The following is an 18,200-nucleotide window of genomic DNA, read 5'->3' as shown; positions in this document are numbered from 1 at the left end:
CATAAAATAAAGTTCAAATACCATCTAATGCAATCTGTTCCATCTTCCTGCTAAAATTACATTTCCACCTTCATAAATGAATCAAATTTCTATGCATACAGAAAGATAATTTTTCATTTTTATTTCATTTACACCAGTATTTATTGATCGCTTATGATGGGCAAATCACATAGATAAAATACAAATACGTGAGCAAATATAATTTATAAATGGATTACTTGTACTACAATGATTACTTTCAAATCCATTCATAGCAGAATTTATTAAGATTCAAAAAGTGACAACTGATTTCAGATTTTTGTTCAGTCAATATTCAAAAGATATATGAGTGCCAAATAAATCTACTTACTGTGCCCAGAATACACTCTTCATTTTTCTGCCACTGAGATTTTGCTTATGTCAGGTAAGAAAATTTTCTTCTATCCCCAACCTATGGATAACAGCACTAATTGGTCATGGCACCCATTACTGGTGACCCTGTATATGCCTGAGAAATCTTCTCATTAGCCACAACAGGAAGCATCCAAATTTTAATAAAGTTGGCATACAAGAAAAAAAAGCATATATATATTTCCATATATGTGTACCTCTTAATGTACAGGATATTGAATAATATGTCAGCTAGACAATATTCTATGTCTAATGATTTTCCATTAGATTTGGAAATATTCTCCATATGGCTATTGTTTCCACTGATTGTCCAGAAAAGCCAAGGGTATAATATTTCCTGATGACATAAAGCTGGAAATTCTTGTTTGAAATTCATAAGAATGGTCTGGGACAGATATGTATAGCTACGAGCCAAAAGCATAGAGATGAGAAAAATAGCACAGAAATGTAAGGGATTTCTTTCAACGGTGAAAGAGCATAAATAAGTATTTGGAAGAGAGTTTCGCAGAGGAATGAGTCAGCATATCAAAAAGGTCTCAAAATTCTAAGTTTATTTCATGTATAATTATTTTAATGTATATTGACCTGAGGACTTTGCTTCTATGGAAACTTTATTTCTGTACGTAGGTAGTTGTATGTCAGAGGATATGTGGTTGAAGAAGTGGCTAGAAAGGGTTATGAGTGATATAAATTTCTAAAATTGAATGGACCTTTAAACTCTACAGTAAAAATAAAAAAAAATCTTTATTCAGCATCTGTGATCGGCAAAGCAATGTTCTAGGCATTGTTAAAAAACCTGTGGGGGAGATTTTAACTAAAGTGTGAAGTTCTTTGAAGAGAGAACTTTGTCAGCACGCATATTGAGGCAGCTTAAAACATAACAAGGCCCCAGATAGAGCATTATAAAATTATGAACTATTTATTTTCTTATTTGGTGCCTAGGGATACTACAAATAAGCAAAAACACAATGTGAGCTTCGAAACAACTTATTAAAATTAAATTGTATGTGTATTGCTTCAGTGAAACAGTTCCCTCTAAACCAACTAAAATAAAGGTGAACAAGAATCATAGATCCAATCAAAATAGATGTTGGATGAAAAGTTGGAAGCCATTTTGTTTTTAATATCCCAAATTAAAAATGCAGGTCGATGCTTCCAAGCATGGTGTGTGGTACTTGGCTGACGTTTATGTCTGGCCTAAGGTGAAGGGAAAGAATAGCTGCTGTTCTTGGCAAGCCCACCGATCATTTCTGCAGGACAGTAGGAGGACATGTTTATTTTGTGTCTCAAGACTCGAATCTTTGGTAGAAGTGTAAGGTAACTCTTACTAGGATACCTGATAAGGGACATGAGATTAAGTACATAGGTTTTTCTTTTATTTTCCCTGTTATCCTCCCAGAAATACTTCATATTTCAAAATTCAGACTTGCTTCTCAGGCCATGTTCTATTGTTGTTTGTTCTTGGTTCCTTTTTACTTTAACTAAAAGTGTTTGCTTGATTTTTTTGGTTAGCCCTGGCTGTTTAAACTTAAACAAATTTTTAGTGGAGTGGCCTTATTTTATGATATTTCCATTTTATTGCATATTTAGCTTATTTTTATTTAGCTCTCTTGCCAATGAGAATTGAAATGTGGCAAATAAGGGGGACAGTCAGCGGACAGCATGAAAACATAACACAGCTTACATACAAGGTATGGTGCCTGCTACAGAATAGGGGCCCAATATGTGTATACTCTATTCTTTGTCCCATTGTAAGAATCAAATCATCTCCTTACCCCCCCTCACTTTCTTTCTCTTTACTTTTCTTTCTCCTAGTCTCTCTCTCTCTCTCTCTCTCTCTCTCTCTCTCTCTCTGTGTGTGTGTGTGTGTGTGTGTGTGTGTCTGCCCTCCCACCTCTGCCTTCCTCTCTCCCCCCATATATACTTTGTTAAGGAAGAGAGGCCTTACAAGTGGGTTATAAGACTCTTCTCTATTTATCTGACTTGGGATAAACCTGCATCATCTAACTAACCTCATTTCAAACCAAGATTTCAAAACTGTTACATCAGGCCTCCTGATTTTAACTAAGTAACATTTGGGTTTGCATGAAGTTATGTTTAACCAGACTTCTATGATCATAACTTTTGACTATAGGTTTCATCTTTTTACCAAACCTAATGTTCAAAAATCCTGTAACCACAACTAATTAGACAGCATCCTCTAATACAGGAAATGAATTTCAATTTCTGGCCATATTAATCTTCAATCAGCCTTTTGTAAGACAGTTCTCATTACACCTGGACCTCATGAGAAAAAGATTATTGTATATTTCATATATCTATCAAGAAAGAACATGAGATCATTTTGGACAAGCTAACATCCATGAAAAGCCAATTAAACATCTCAACATCAAATCAGCCATTCAGTGGATTTTTACATAAAACTTCCCTTATGCTCAATTATAATCTAAGAATCCACCAGTAATTTGTTTTCTATCTTTAGGTCCTGCACATTTGAAATCCCTTACATGTGATTAAAAATTATCTTCTTTGGAAAGTAAATCCTTTCAAATCAACTTCTGTTTATATAAAAGAAAGAAAGAGTAAAAGGAGAAAAAACATACCCAAAGAATATTCTAGTTTCATAAGATTTAGAGTGTCTTCATACTTTGTGCCATCTTCTTTTTCGTAAGCTCCTCCTTTGTTCAGAGGCTTTTATCTAAGTCCATTTTCTTTACTTTTATTCGACCAATTGGTCCATTATCTTCTGCCTCCACTAAAGAAAGCTCAGTCTACCTATCCTTGACAATGTTAGAAAATCAGTAACTTTAAAAGCTCACAATCCTAAATTCCCAAAAGGAAGCAACTGTATTTTCTTTAGTCCAGTTGGTCTCCTAAACACTGACTAATGATTGTTATCTCTGAAATCTTATACCTTAGCACGTGATAAGATACAGCTTTTGCAATAAAGCATTGATTTTTTACCTGTATTCAAGACTTCTGATTTTCTATCTATAATATCTGATAAATAAAATTGAAAACAAGCACTTTAGCTACTAGATCATAGTTTTAAATGTTTTGTTGTTGTTGGGACATAGTTTCACTCTGTCACCCAGTTTGGAGTGTGGGGTGCAATCTCGGCTCACTGCAACCTCTGCCTCCCAGGTTCAAGTGATTCTCCTACTTCAGCCTCCCAAGTATCTGGGATTACAGGTGCACTCCACCATGCTTGTGTATTTTTAATAGAGACAGTATTTCACTATGCTGGCCAGGCTGGTCTTGAACTCCTGATCTCAAGTGATTCACCCACCTCTTAAAGTGCTGGGATTTTAGGTGTGAGCCACCACATCCAGCCTTAAATGGTTTGCTTTAACTGCCACTCAAACTTCCAGCTCAAGTCAAAATAGGATGATAATGATAGAAATAGGCTGAGAGGGCATTCTTCAGTGGTTCTTATATTTGATGTGAGAATTGAAAATGCTGATATCATGGTTCCTACCTCCAAAGACTATTTAAATTGCTTTAGGTGAACTCCCAGAATATTCATTTTTAATAAGTATTCCAGGTAATCCTAATCCTGGTGATCCTCAGTCTATATTAAGACACATCTCTCTAGATTTACTAAACTCTATATATGAATCTCACAATCATCTGGGAGTTATGTATTTTGATAATTATGTATATTTCTTATGAAAACACCTTTATGTGTATACAATATTATCACTTTGTTTTATAAATATTTCCAAATATTTTGTGAAACTACTGGTGCAGACACACTTCATTATGTTGTTAAATAACCTGCTTGTACTGATTTTGCCCCAAATTTCTATTAGATAGTATTCTCTAAAAAACTCTTCATGAAATAAGATACTTTGTTTTCTTAAATACCTATGAAACATATAATACTATACTTCCTGCTTTTCTTTGTCCGCCAGGAATTTCAAAGCTGATTTTATGCTCAGCAATGTTTTATTCGACATAATTTTTATTCTCCATCATTTTCTGTCACCTTTAATACTTGATGCTTGCCTAATCATTTCTGTTTATTTGACAATAGACTGTTGCAACTCCTCCTTGAAAATGCACAGAGTAAAAAAGTAACGAAGGAATGACTAAGTATATAATTTCAAAACAAGTCTGTTAGAGTCATAAGATTTTTATAATTTGGTAACCCAAAATCACTAAATGTTGGATGTCTAACCTAAAAATATGTTTTGTATGGTGACTCAAAATTCCAATTTCTAAATAGGAAATTCCTTTTGATTTATGGTGTGTCATCAATCAACAACTCTTCAGTAATTATTTCCTGCCTAATTATCTACTGATGTGATACACTAGAGACTTACTCTAATGCACGGCAAATATGTACTATATTTAATACTGTTATATAGTCAATAGTAATAACAATATAATAGCAATCCCTCATATAGCACCTATTTGTAATGCTCTTTTGCAAAGTGAAATTTAAAATGGCTTTTCCTATCTCCCACAACCCCAAATCTTCTTAAAAATATTATCATCAATAGGTTATGTCTTCCCAGCAAAATAAGATTGGGCATATAGCTATATATCAACATATGCATCCATATATAATATTTATTTACACATCTGTACATTTTTGTATTGGTGTATATGTGTGTGCTTCCCAAAATGCATATTTTAGTACACATTACACATTCACACATATTTTAGTAATATTAAAACAATATGTACAGATCCAAAAATTGTGAATTAAATAGTGTGGAAAATAATAAAGGAAACAGAAGTAAAAGGAATATGAGTGGTCTATAAAGTGATTTCTTAATTTATTCATAGTTTTTGCTTAATATAGTGTATTTCAGAATATATTGCCAACATTTGCTACTTGACTGAAAAAGAAATCCTCCCTTTAGTTTTTTTAAAATAAAAAAATCTTACCTTTCATTTAGATAACTATGAATGTATTTGGACTCTTTCCATAAAAATAATAAAGTTCTTTGCTAAATTGATAGGCACTTTACTTATGACTACTCTAGGACCATGCCAACCCTGAATAAAGTGAATAAAGTGTCCTATTTCCATAAAGAAGAGTTGAGAGCCATTTTCTAAACTACATTCTTTCTCTTTGTAATAGGATATTTATTGTGTTATCTTCTGAGATTTTGCATCAAATTAATACAATTTTAAATGCAAAAGCAGAAATTCTATATTAAAAAAGTAATAGCAGACAACAGATCAACATGTATACTTCTAAGTTAATTATGTTTTTCAAAACAACTGCCCTTTATTGCAAACATTAAAAAAATGCAAGGCAATCTATAAAAGATTGGAAAAATATTCATTTGAATTTCTGTAATTAAGAATTTACTGAAATGGAAGTAATTTCTTTTTGACATCTATTCTTATGTCCTATTTCACAGTGATGTATCCTCTTGTGAATGTCTATGAGATGTTTTGAAATTAGTGCATTTTTTTCTAACTATAGTAATGTTCTAATAAAATAGACAATATGAACAAAAAGACTGTTAATACTTTCTTGATTGCATATTCAGATACAATAAAGTATCTGAAAACCAACTGACTATCAACATCAATTCTCATACCTAATTTCACAAGAATAAGTAAACTAGTCTTGTGAGATATTTTCAGGTTTGATGTTTTCTGTATTATTGGCTATGATATGTTCAGCCTTGAATTTAAACACATAACTGAAGACAATAAAATATTCTGCATTGTGAAAATATAAATACAGTGTTATTACCAGAGTAAATATTTTCAGGTTGAAAAAATAAAAGGAATCCAATGACAAATCATTGAGTTGAATAAAATGCAAGTTACAACTGCTACACTTTATTTCTCAGCTCAAAAAGGTCACAGTAGAAGTATTACCAGTGGAACAATATTCTTAATCTCCTGTTATGTATTACATGAATTTGTTTATCTTTGTTACTAGTTCAGTCTCTCATTAGATTAAAAATTACAAATAAAATACAAAGTCATCATCAGAGTTTTAATTATAACACGGGGAAACTTTTAGACCTGCACATACACTGCTTGGTGATGCTGCTCTGTTATGTTTTTAATATTTTGTTTAATGGTGGAGATAGGCATAAAGTAGAGAAAGAAATATAATGGGGGAACCCTCCCATGTATTGTGCTGTAAAGAACACTGGACTTGAAATGATCTTTCAGAAATCTAGCTTAGATTCTTCCACTAACTAGACCCTATAATTTTATATAAATTTCATGACTACACTCTACCTTAGTTTCTTCAAGTATAAACTGAGAAGTTTCTACAAAATGATTTCTAATGAGCCTAGCAAGTCAAAATTCCATGACTCTAATACTTCTAGACCAAAGCAAAAAATCAAACATTAGGAAGAGCCTATAGGGCACATTCCTTTCTGATTCAATATTGTGTCTAATGTGCATTATTAGGTTGATCTAATTCAAGAAGAATACAAAAACACCTCATTTGATACAATCTAGACATATTTTCATAAGTTTGAATGTGCTATCTAAAACAATATGGAGAAGAATTTCATTTTTCCAAAGTGCACTAAGATGGTATAGGGTTAGACAGCCTTAATTTCTACAGCATGACGAAAGGAAACCAGCGAATGGTTGGAGTACGTGTGTGTGTGTGTGTGTGTGTGTGTGTGTGTTAGTCCCCATGAATCCTTGCTTCCTTATCAGGAAATAGGCCTCTGGAAAGAACTTCTGGGTAAGATGCAGAGTTATCTAGAGGGCAAATGTCTTCATGGAAACAGCATGCCAAAGTGAGATGCCACACTGAATTCCTCTAGATTCAAAAACTATTTTCACAATTTGTTTATCTGGAAAGCATACCCTTTTTTGCATTTTTATGATGTTAATCCAATTTTTGTTTCTCCAAACCCATGTATTTCCAATTATCCATTCATGGTTATAGTTTATTCTTCAGCATGGTGATTCTTATCAAAGCATTGCTTCTGCAAGTTTTCATCATACATCTGCTATAAACATGGTCTCAATTTACTTTGTGTTGAAAAATACATATCCTATGGCAATCTTCACAGATTTTAAGATATGTAAGCCATTTTGTCTTTCAGGCTTATATAACTAACAAAACACCTGGAAAAGATATATATGTACCTACTGCAAAGTGACAAAAAAGGAATGAAAATCCTTTAACTAGAATTCAAAATGTGTATAATATTGTTGAACACTAATATTAGAATTGGCAACTATTAAGTATGCAAATCTGTATTCAAAAGAAATAATTATCTGTATCAGTTCCCAAATAATTCCATATCCATTGAGCACTAGCCTTGTCTTTTCAGCTAAAATATGGAATTCAGTTTTCATTTGAACTAGTTTTATTTGTGTTATTAGTAACAATTTACTTATGTATTAGAAAATACTCATTTTTTAGATAATCTCCTGAATAATTGGATATAAATTTTAAGCTAAGGTAAATATAACAAACTAATGAAGGATGAAAATTTATTCATGGTAAATAATTTTAATTTGACCATTTAAAAATGTTTTAAATGTTTTAGAGCATGTGCTCCTTTTAACACAGAAATCATACCCTATCCCTACCATGCTCACAACTCTCTAATGGCTCCCCTTTCATCTTAAATGAAATCAGAAGTCTTTACTATGGTCTATCATATCCTACATAGTCTAGTCCTAACTACTTTTCAGATTCCATTTGCTACTAAGCCCCTTACTCTCTTTGCTTCTATTACAGGGACATTAGATAGAATTGATGAAACTTCATCCCACCTTGAAGTCTTTGTACTCCTTTTCTCTCTTCCTCTAATTCTCTTCATCCAGATAGTCAGAAAGTCATTTCATCACTTCAATCAGCCATTGGCTTAAATGCCAACCCCTTGGAAAAGCCTTGTTTGTCCCCTATGCAAAATAGCAGGCTTGTTACCCAGATGTATTTTGTTCATAGCACTCATCTCTATGTGGCATTATATCATATATTTACGTTTTTATTTCTGACTCTTCCACTATTTTAGTTTTAAATAGTTCTTAAGGTGAGAAAGTTGACCTTTTGGTTACTGCTGTGGTCAATGACAGGTAGCAAGTGATCAACAAAGATCTACTACGTTGAATTGAACTCTGTGAGCCACAGTTTGATTCCCTGAGAGTGTATGTTACCGGTATTATTTTGGGTTTCCAAGAGCACTATTACTGATATTGTTAAAAGTGAAGAAAATGAAGAAGATGGAAGAATTAGGTCCACATAAAAGCAAAAAAAGACAAGACCTTTTACTTTTAGAACAAAATCTTCCCATTCTATTTGACATTATCTCAACTGTCATCCTACTCTTTCAATGTTATTTTTTCTCATTATTAACCTCTAGTAACTCATTCCCTACTCCCCCCACACTTTTAATGATTTAGATCATTACATAATAGACTTGTCAAAATTCCCAAGGCAAAGTGGATTGCGTTATGCTAGAATATATACCTACATTTATCTTTACATTTTGTAATCTGCCTTTTAATTTCTTAGACTGTTAACTTCTTCCTGATGGTGATTACATTGAGCTTTTCCTGACAGAAATTGCATCTATCTCCTATGTCATTTACAGACAATATTTCCCTATTTTAAACAATTCTATTTTATACATAAATGAGAAAACCTGGATGAAAAACAAGAGTTCCCACTTGTGTTACTGGTAAGAGAGAACACCTTTCTAGTGATGAAGCATCATCAAAGTATCTGTTGACCCATGGGCTTTTTAAGCTACTCGTATTTACATAAGGAACTGGGCTTTCAAGGGAAGGTAGTATATTTCTATGTTGATTCACTTATATCATGAAGCATCTCCATATGCTTCCCAAAGGCATCTGCAATTTACCTGGACTTCACCAGAAATCAAACTGCTCAAGAAAATGGCAATTGGCAGCCATTAATTCTAGCCTTTGCAGAGTAGTTAGTTATGGATGAAAAAGTTGAGGTCTCACAGCCCTTCCAGTCAAAAAGAGAAAAATTAAAAGGGTAGATTTAGTAGATGAGAGGACAAAATGTTCAAATAACAAATGTAAATGCTTTTAACATTGAACAAAGAAAAATAATTTGGCTTAGGAGTAGCAGATTATTGCTAATGTTGAGATGGCACAGCTCCATGGCTAAGGAGCTCTCCATGGTGTACAAGTGCCATCTCACACCATGATCAGCAACACATTAACATAGATATTTTCCTACATTTGAGCACCGAACTAGGTAATAACTCCCCAGAAGGTATACACTCAAACCTCAAAAGCCTTTCAATTTAGTTAGAAAGTCAAGAGGTAAAAACATAAATTATATATAAAAATGGCACTTACTAATATCAAGCACAATTCCAACTATAGATGACGTAGGCTTGCTTAGGGGGCTGAAAAGCCTTCATGGAGAAGGTCAATGTAAAGGCTGCCTCTCAAAGGAGAAAACTAAAGGGCAAAACATTCAAAGAGCAGTGCAAATATGCACAAAAATGGTGTTTCGCCCTGGGTTTTTTTTTTTTTAATATCAGACGCTATCCCACATCATCAAATCTAGCTGCAGAAGCTAGCGGGAGAGTAATGCTTATACGTACATACATACATAAATATATACATACATGCATACATGTGTGTGTGTATCCCTGCTTAGAAAACAACATAAGACATATGGAGAGTAGAAGGGAGGAAAGGGAATGAATTCATTATCACAGCTTTAAAGGAAAAAATATACTTCCTTTTCAGTGAATGTTTATTTCACCATTTGTGTTCTTTCAATGAAAGAGAAGTTAAATTGCACATTTTTAATGACTCATAGGCCAACCCTTTTAGGAAATTAGGGCAAAATAACTGAATTCTTTTCCATCAGGCCAGGTAAAAGATTCACCATTGAGTAGTTTGCCGCCAAACGGCCTGAAAGTTCACTGGATGAGAATACAAGGTTGTATTACATCAGATGGGCACCATCATGATAAACCCCAGTGCTGTTTGAATAAATGCAGAGCCAGCAGTGATATTGAGGAATGTGGAATGAGTCACATCAATAGAACTAAGAGAGAAATGCACTACATTAATAGAATAAATAGCAAATGTATTCCTTCTCTTATCCCTGTATAATCAGCAGCAGTCCCGATAATTATTATAACATATTTCTAGATAATGTTTTAGGGTCTTCAGAAGAAAATGAGTACGAAAGTGAAATTTCAAAAAATATTGCTGCTATCCAATTATGTAACTATGGACAAGCCACACAATTCTTAAATGTACAAAATTATGAATTTTAAATAAATGATGGGTCACTTTTCTTCCACTAGGAATGTAGAAATCAGGTAATAAGAAATTTGGACTTTAGTGACTCATTTTCAAAGATGAGTATAATTGAGAGGAATGTTCAGAAGTAAATGATGTAAATATAAAAATAAGACAGTTTATCAGTAGTCTAAAGGAAAATTAAAAATAAAAAAGAATAGCGTAACAGACCCACTGAAAATTTAAAAATAGCATTTTCTCTAGGGTACTATGTTGAAACAACACATATTAACCCTTTTCTGAAATACCTCTGTCTGGCAACCAAGTAAATGCTAAAGTACTACAGTCTGGATTAACATACATATTTTTAAATTCCACATCAAATATTGTCTCTAATTCAACTGATGGCTAAAACAAAATTAAGACACACAAGATTTGGTTACTTGTAATGCTAAAAGAGGAATACATACCACATTTCTCTACATTTCTTTAAAAGTTCATTTTCAACTTCCATCAACTAACATTTTCTATAAAGAACTTTACACAAATATGTCATAGTATGTCAAAATAAAAATAGATGTTACTCATACTATGGCTCTTCACCAGAAAGATAAATTTTGGTACTTCCTACCTCTTATAGAGTTTTATATTAATGCACTAGCAATATTTATGTATAGATGTTGGCACAAGGGAAGATAATTTCACCCATTCCAGTAACAGCTGGGTAAACTTTAAGTCTCTACATAAATGATTCTGCAAGATATACTCCCAACATTACCCAAAGATATATAATAAGAATACTGACAGGTATCAGGAGAATAGTATTTAAAAGTTTATCCTTCTCTTTAGTAATATATAATTATAACATAATATTATCGTATATCATACATATGATCATATATACACATATGATAAATTATTTCAAAGTATGCCATTCTAAAAAAGGAATTTCCCTGATACATTGCTATGAAAATTTCAGTGAAAACTTTTCTGCTTTTTTGTTGTTCCTTAAAATAGTAATTCACCAAACACACAAAAATTGAAATATGGCAATTACGCTAAGTTTTCTGGCAGCAAAGATGTAACGCCACCGTATTTGTTTTAGATAAATATATAATATAAATTAAATTTTTACTTTCCCAAATTTGTTCTGAAATCAGAATATAATTTATATCATTAATAAAATTTCTCTCTAAACATAAACTTTACAGAAATGCCATATAGCAACTTTCCCATATTGAAAACTTTGATGAAAACAATTTTGTTTTAAAATTAAAGTGATATGGACCACAAAAATAACACTTCTGAAATTCTTAAGTTTTATATTATGAGTAATATGATCCCTTCTTTTAAAGAAATTGTCTAAATGGGTAATAAGACCAAGAATGCAAATATTTATATTACTTAATAATAATAACCCTTCAATTATTTAATGTGCCACCTGGTACCACTTCTAATTTCCAGATCATGTGTATGAGGTGCAATAGTAAACTGAAGGTTGACACTGTTTAGTATATTTTTACAAAATAGTTTTTGATTATTGGTGAACACTTGGAAATTTCCTAAGTTTAGCAAGATTTGAGTACTACAATCTAAATGAAAAATAACAACTTGATGTTATTTTCCAAAGGACTTTAGGACAAAAGAGGAGTTCCAGGTTCTTTTTCTACTAAGGCAGTTAATGGCAGTAACTAGAGTTTACATTATGGAAAGGGGAGCCGGGTGGATAAAAGGGTGATTCAGGGACCTATGAAATGTGCTCAGAAAGAAGGGATGAAATGGAGGAACAGAGCTACGTGATTACTCAATCTAAACACTTAAAAAAAATTCTGACATTATTTTTTCATTTTTTTAAACTGTTCTTTCTATGTTTCCTACTTTAGTAGGAAATTAAGTAGCCTGAAAACTATTTTTAAAGCGTTCATTTTTCTGATAGATTAAGTAATGACTTATACAGTAAGCATAGTCAAATTAGAGTCTACTGATATATTCGATATTTCAAGGAGCAAATAAAATGGTGATACAAATACACCTTGGTTCTAAGATAGACACACTCAGTTGTTTAGATCATAAATCCAACTGAATATTGTCTAAAATAGTCTAGAAGCTGCAAATGATTCTGCCAGTCCTGAATGACAAAGCTCTTGGTTATTTATTCTCATGTAGATAATGTTCATATGAGCTGGAACTTTCGATAACCACTGTTTACAATCACATTTTCACTTCTATTATCACTAATTGAAGAACATTTAGCTCCGTTAAAATTAATAGCCACATAAAAAGAGCTCAGATAACTCCTGATAATCATTCAGACATAGTTGGATATTGGCTTCAACTATTATTTCCCAGAAAGTTTGCACCTTACACTTCATCCTCTAAGTGTAGAACTACAGCCTAAACAATAAAGTTAGGCAATGGCTTTTATTGAATATTTTGTATTATTAAATAACTCTGAGTCACAAAGATGGCACCAAAAAGGCAGGGCTTATAAGAATCTATTTCTTCAGGGTACAATACATAATATATTTTGCTGAGAAATTAAAGACATTTTTCTATGAAATTCTGTTATACTATAAAGCATATGATTTGTCAAGTGTCCATATATGTTCTCATTTTGATTACATCGACATTTCCACATCTTAAAAGTATAACTGCTCTATTCCATCAGGATCATTAATTAGCTTAATTTCCTGAAAATTAAAATGTTCAACTTCAGTGAAGCTAAGTCTTTAAAGTAACTTCCACTTAGCTTCCAAGTTCTGAGAAAGTGTGTGTATTCAATGCTTCTAATCCACTTACTTACCTATGAAACATGTGAACTAAATCCACTGCATAGATTTTACTCAGGCATTATAATTCAATTTCTTAAATATTTTCAAAAATGGGTGCTTTTAAGTATTTTATTTACATAATAAAAAAATTATCACTAATGTTTAATGTTGCCTCATTTTTTCCTTGAAACAAAAATAAGCTTCAAAATAAAATAAAAATTGGAAAATCATTTCCAGAAACAAGTTTTAAAATAATGCTAACTTCTCAAGTCTAGTATAGAACTATTAGCTACATGAAATCAGAATTCTCATCAACATTCTTTTTATACCTATATTCAATCATATAGACACTATATAGCATTAAAATGATTCACTGATACCTCAAGAAACACAGCCATATGTACCAAATTTTTAAAGTGTATTTCATTTTAATAGTTCTCCCTTCCTATTAAAACAGAATCTTTTTTATTCAGGTGTACTTCTAATTTGACGTCATGATGGTGATTTGCACTACCCATTTGTCTTTAATAAGGATCTCCTGCTACAAAATGACAAGACAACAAAAACAAACCTCTCTGATAAAGAATAAGCACCTACACTGCGAAGGCATTCTGCATCATCCTTATCCTTATAAACTGTCACAAATTTGCAAACAAGATAAAAAGGAAATATAAGAAGTAGAACACGGATTTTCACTATTCATTTTTTTAAATGTACCAGTAGGTCTTCAAAAAAATATGAGACTAAATAAAAATCATAAATCATTGTATTTTTCTTTACCACAATTTCTTGTTTAACCTAGCCTAAAATTCTTCATATATAAAATATTCCATTAGTTGGCCATATGACATGAGAAATTCTGTACAACACAATATGTCTAATAAAATTAAGTTGACTTTAACCACAATGTCATTTAAAGAAGCCAATTAAATTATCCAGAAACACAAAGCTTAAAGAGTAGCCTTGGGAATAACTTTTTTCTTATAGCCATTACCAAATCCTCACTGAACTGATTACCCATGCAAGAATAGTAGCATAAAGCTGAAGAAAAGGCACTCACATCACTCTCCAGCTTACCTAAGAACTCATAAAAGTAAAAGGATCTAACCATTTTATTTTATTAGATTCTCTAATATGTAAAATGCTGCTACTTTTCGGCAGTTTAACATTATTAATCATTTGCCTCCTTTCCTTTTCTCTACTACCTAAAAAAACTCAATTCTAGCCCTAAAAGTCTATTAAAAACAACAGCATGAATTCAGAAATTTGTCCCTTTGGTTGCAGAATTTCATTATACCCCCAAAAAAGAACACACAAAAAAATTCTAAAAGGAAATTAGGACCCCAAATTTTATAATACAGCCAGCCTTGGTGACCATCAATCTTACCAGATACTGCTCTATCTTCTATGTGTATTTAATGGGTGTGGGCCCATTGCCTGACGGGATCTGTAGATTCTAAAAAAAAATGTGTGGATGACAGTCTTTTGCTTCTTTTTTTGAAACTATGAACCTAGAGTTTGAAATATGTTACAAATTTAATTCCACTGCATATTGTAGAGTTGATCAGTTTCAGCTCTGATATTCTAAAACACTGAATAACCTATCAACCATAATTAAAGTGCATGCATATGAATAGGTGCATATATATTATAAAATACTTTGATAATTACATCTACAATCTATGTATTATGATGTAAAATAAGAATTATGGTTCTTAGAGGAAAAATGTACACCATAAGTATCTATTCATATGAAAATAATAGTTCAAGTATACCTGGAAACTTTTCATTTAAATGCATTGAACCACTTTCTAGACATTTCAATATACATTGTATATATTTGTGTCTTTATTAGGGCATAGATTTTGTTTTTCATTGTCATAATATTTTTGTGTATTAATATAAATATTGCTACTACTTTCATTTATTCAGGAATTCTAAAATTTCTTTGTATCTTTATCACTTTCAGGCATCAATCATCAACATTTGCCAGCAATGCCTTAATACTTCAACGTGTGTATTATACCCATTTCACAGATCAAAAGAGTTTTGCCAAACCATTTAGATAATGCTTTCCTAAACTCAGGAAAGAAAACAAATGATTTCCCCGGAGTTATCATGTAACCTTAATGGGTCCACAATCGCCTCACCCATACCCAGCCTCCATCCCATTTCCCATTATGGCACCTACCCTAGTGTTGTCATGGTGACGATGGTATACCAGAAGGCTGCAGGGATGCTGGTGAACTTGCTAGCCGAAGACCCCTTCTCTGCGTAGAACATAACTGTAGCGAAGATGATGATAGCCATGGTGAGCGAGAAAAGCAAGAAGCCCAATTCTGAGGCACAACTCTTCAGTGTGTACCCCAGGATGCGCAGGCCTTGAGAGTGGCGGGAAAACTTAAAGATCCTGAAGACCCGGAAGACTCGGAGTGTGACAAAGGCTCCGCTGACGTCCTCATTGTCTGTCATCACCAGCCCAATGTAATAAGGCAGGATGGCCACCACGTCGATGATACTCATGACACTACGCACAAAACGGTAACGACTAGGCGCTGCAGCCAGGCGAAGCAAATACTCAACTGTGAAGATCATGACGCAGGCCGTGTCCAAGCAGAAGAAGGCCACCGCATACCGCTCTCCACAGGGCAGTTCTTTAATGTGACCTGGGCTTGATCCGCACGGCACGGTTTCCACCACATTCGCGATGACAGAGACGGCAATGAAAAACCCCGTGACATAGTAGAACACCAGGGCCATCGTGCTGGTGTGGGGGTTCTCGAAGGCCCTCCAGACCCTCTGCCTTGCAGTCATGGTGGGCAAGGTGCTCTCTCCAGCAGTGTCGGTATCCGCGTCGTCCTGCAGGCGCTCGGCGTTCTCTCGCCTGCGATCCTTGTACTCCTCATAACAGCAGTCACCGATGATTTCCGGGATAAGGCCAAAGAAGGCCAGTTCTTCATCGTAAGCAGAGATGCACTCGTGGCGAGGATAGTGCAGCTTCCCAGTGCGGTAGAAATTCAGGATGTGGCGGAAGATGTCTGGGTCACGGTCAAAGAAATACTGCTGAGTTTCTGGGTGGTAGAAAAAGTCCCTCTCAGAACTGCCCAGTAGAGTGTCTGGGTAACGTTCCAGGGTGTCCTGCCACGTCTGGAAGCGGGTGCCACTCACATTCAGCACAATGAGAGCATCTTGGGTCCTTTTCCTCTCCTGCCTTGGGGGAGCCGGCATAGGCCCCGAGGCCACAGGCATCCACCCGATGGCCGCTGCCCTTGCAAAAGGCAGCCACGCTGCCACCCCCGCCGCCATGATTCCTTGAAGCGGAGAGAAGAAGGGTAACGAGACGTCTACAATGGGTCACCGAAGCAGCCACAAGTCACCCACTTCCTCCAGTCAAGCAAAGTACTAGTGAGAAACGTGGTCCAGAGGTGTCACTCTTATTCCAAGATAGGGCTCCTGGTAAAGTCACAGTTCTCAGAAGGGCAAGTTTCCCTCCAAGACAGGTATTTGGAATAATGACAACAAAGTACAACGTCCTAACAATCACCCCCAACAGAACCCAGCCAAATCTCTTCCAGCAGGTGAGCCAGGCCACCCTCTGGCACAAATAAGCACACAGGTGCAGCCGTTTCTTCAAACAGGTGTCTTTGATTTCTCCCCGGCACAGTCTGGATAATACGGGGTCAGTATGTGGAGTGTAGGATAGAGAAGACGAACGAGAGTCACCCAATAGAATTCTTTCGACGAATTAGGGAACCCTTACACCTACCCTTCTCACTCTTTCAAACCTTCCTTTCCAAGTAGCCCTTCCCGCCAAAGGAGTCTCAAAAAGGCGACCTGTTGTTGTAGCTCGGGAGATGCGGTCACAGCCGCTGCCCCAGGTTTCTCTTTGGGGTCCAGCTGCTGCTGCCTCTACTCCTCGGGCTGTATTTGCAGAGATGGAGGTGATGTGCAGTGGTTACGGTGGGGGGCGTTAATACAGATCCTCCTCTCCCACGTCTACAAACACCCTCTGTGTCTGCCAAAAGCGTTCGCCCAATCACCCCTTCACTCTCTTTTCAAGTTCAGCTCAGGTGCAGTGTGACAGTTACAGAGCCCAGGAGCTGGCAGCCGCCGCCGCCGTGGCGGCAGCAGCATCTGCCTCCGCGCAGAACGCGCCGCGCCCGCGGTACATACCTGGCCAAGTGCGCGCCGGGGCTTAGTTGCATAGAGACTTTCTCCTCGCCGTGCACCCGGAAAGGGAAGACGAGAGAAAGCAGCTCGCGAGCAGCCGAATCCGATGCGCCGCCGAGGGAGCATAAATAAAGCTCAAGCGAGCTCTTCTTCCCCTTCCCCCATCCCTCCGTGCCTCCCTCCTCCTTTTCACCTTCCAAAAGCCAGGCGCAGGCGAGCAGAGCAGCAGCAACAAGTTCAAAAGGTGCGGGGGAGGCGAGAACGGAGGGGACTCGCTCCTGCCAACTTACTGCGGGGCCACTGTCGCGGGAGCCTGGCCAGCGCGGTGCGGGGCTGCGGGGCGGCGGGGCTGCGGGGCGGCCGGGCGGTCGGCGGCGGCGCGGCGGGGCCGGGGCCGGGGCCGGCACGGGCTCTCGTCCGAGCGCGGAGGCAGAAGGCGCTCGGCAGCGCGGGGGCGCGGGAGGGCTGCTAGCTGCTTCCCCGCCAGTGGGTGGTCCTGCATCTCCCCGGGCTCCCCGCGCTGCTCTGCTAGTGCGATCAATAAATAAGGAGAAAATAAATAAATAACCGCGCGCACGCCCCGCCACGCAGGTTAGGAAAGGCGTCTCCTGCCTTTCCCTCGGCTTGACCTTTCTCCGCCCCCGCCCCCTCGGGCTCCTCTCGCTCCACCCCAGCCAC

General features: G+C 35.9%; 1 protein-coding gene across 1 annotated transcript in view; it reads right to left on the bottom strand.

Moving 5' to 3' along the window:
• Positions 1-17,633, bottom strand: part of KCND2 (potassium voltage-gated channel subfamily D member 2) — a 482,527-nt gene extending 464,894 nt beyond the window's left edge. Inside the window, 1 exon segment of the mRNA NM_001133760.1 lies at positions 15,544-17,633. Coding sequence (NP_001127232.1) covers positions 15,544-16,658 — 1,115 coding nt within the window. The 5' untranslated portion in view covers positions 16,659-17,633.
• Positions 17,634-18,200: the final 567 nt, after the last annotated feature.

This window comes from Pongo abelii, chromosome 6, assembly GCF_028885655.2.
Source record: "Pongo abelii isolate AG06213 chromosome 6, NHGRI_mPonAbe1-v2.0_pri, whole genome shotgun sequence".
Classification (NCBI taxonomy): Eukaryota; Metazoa; Chordata; class Mammalia; order Primates; family Hominidae; genus Pongo; species Pongo abelii.
This window is presented reverse-complemented; position numbering and strand designations above follow the sequence as displayed.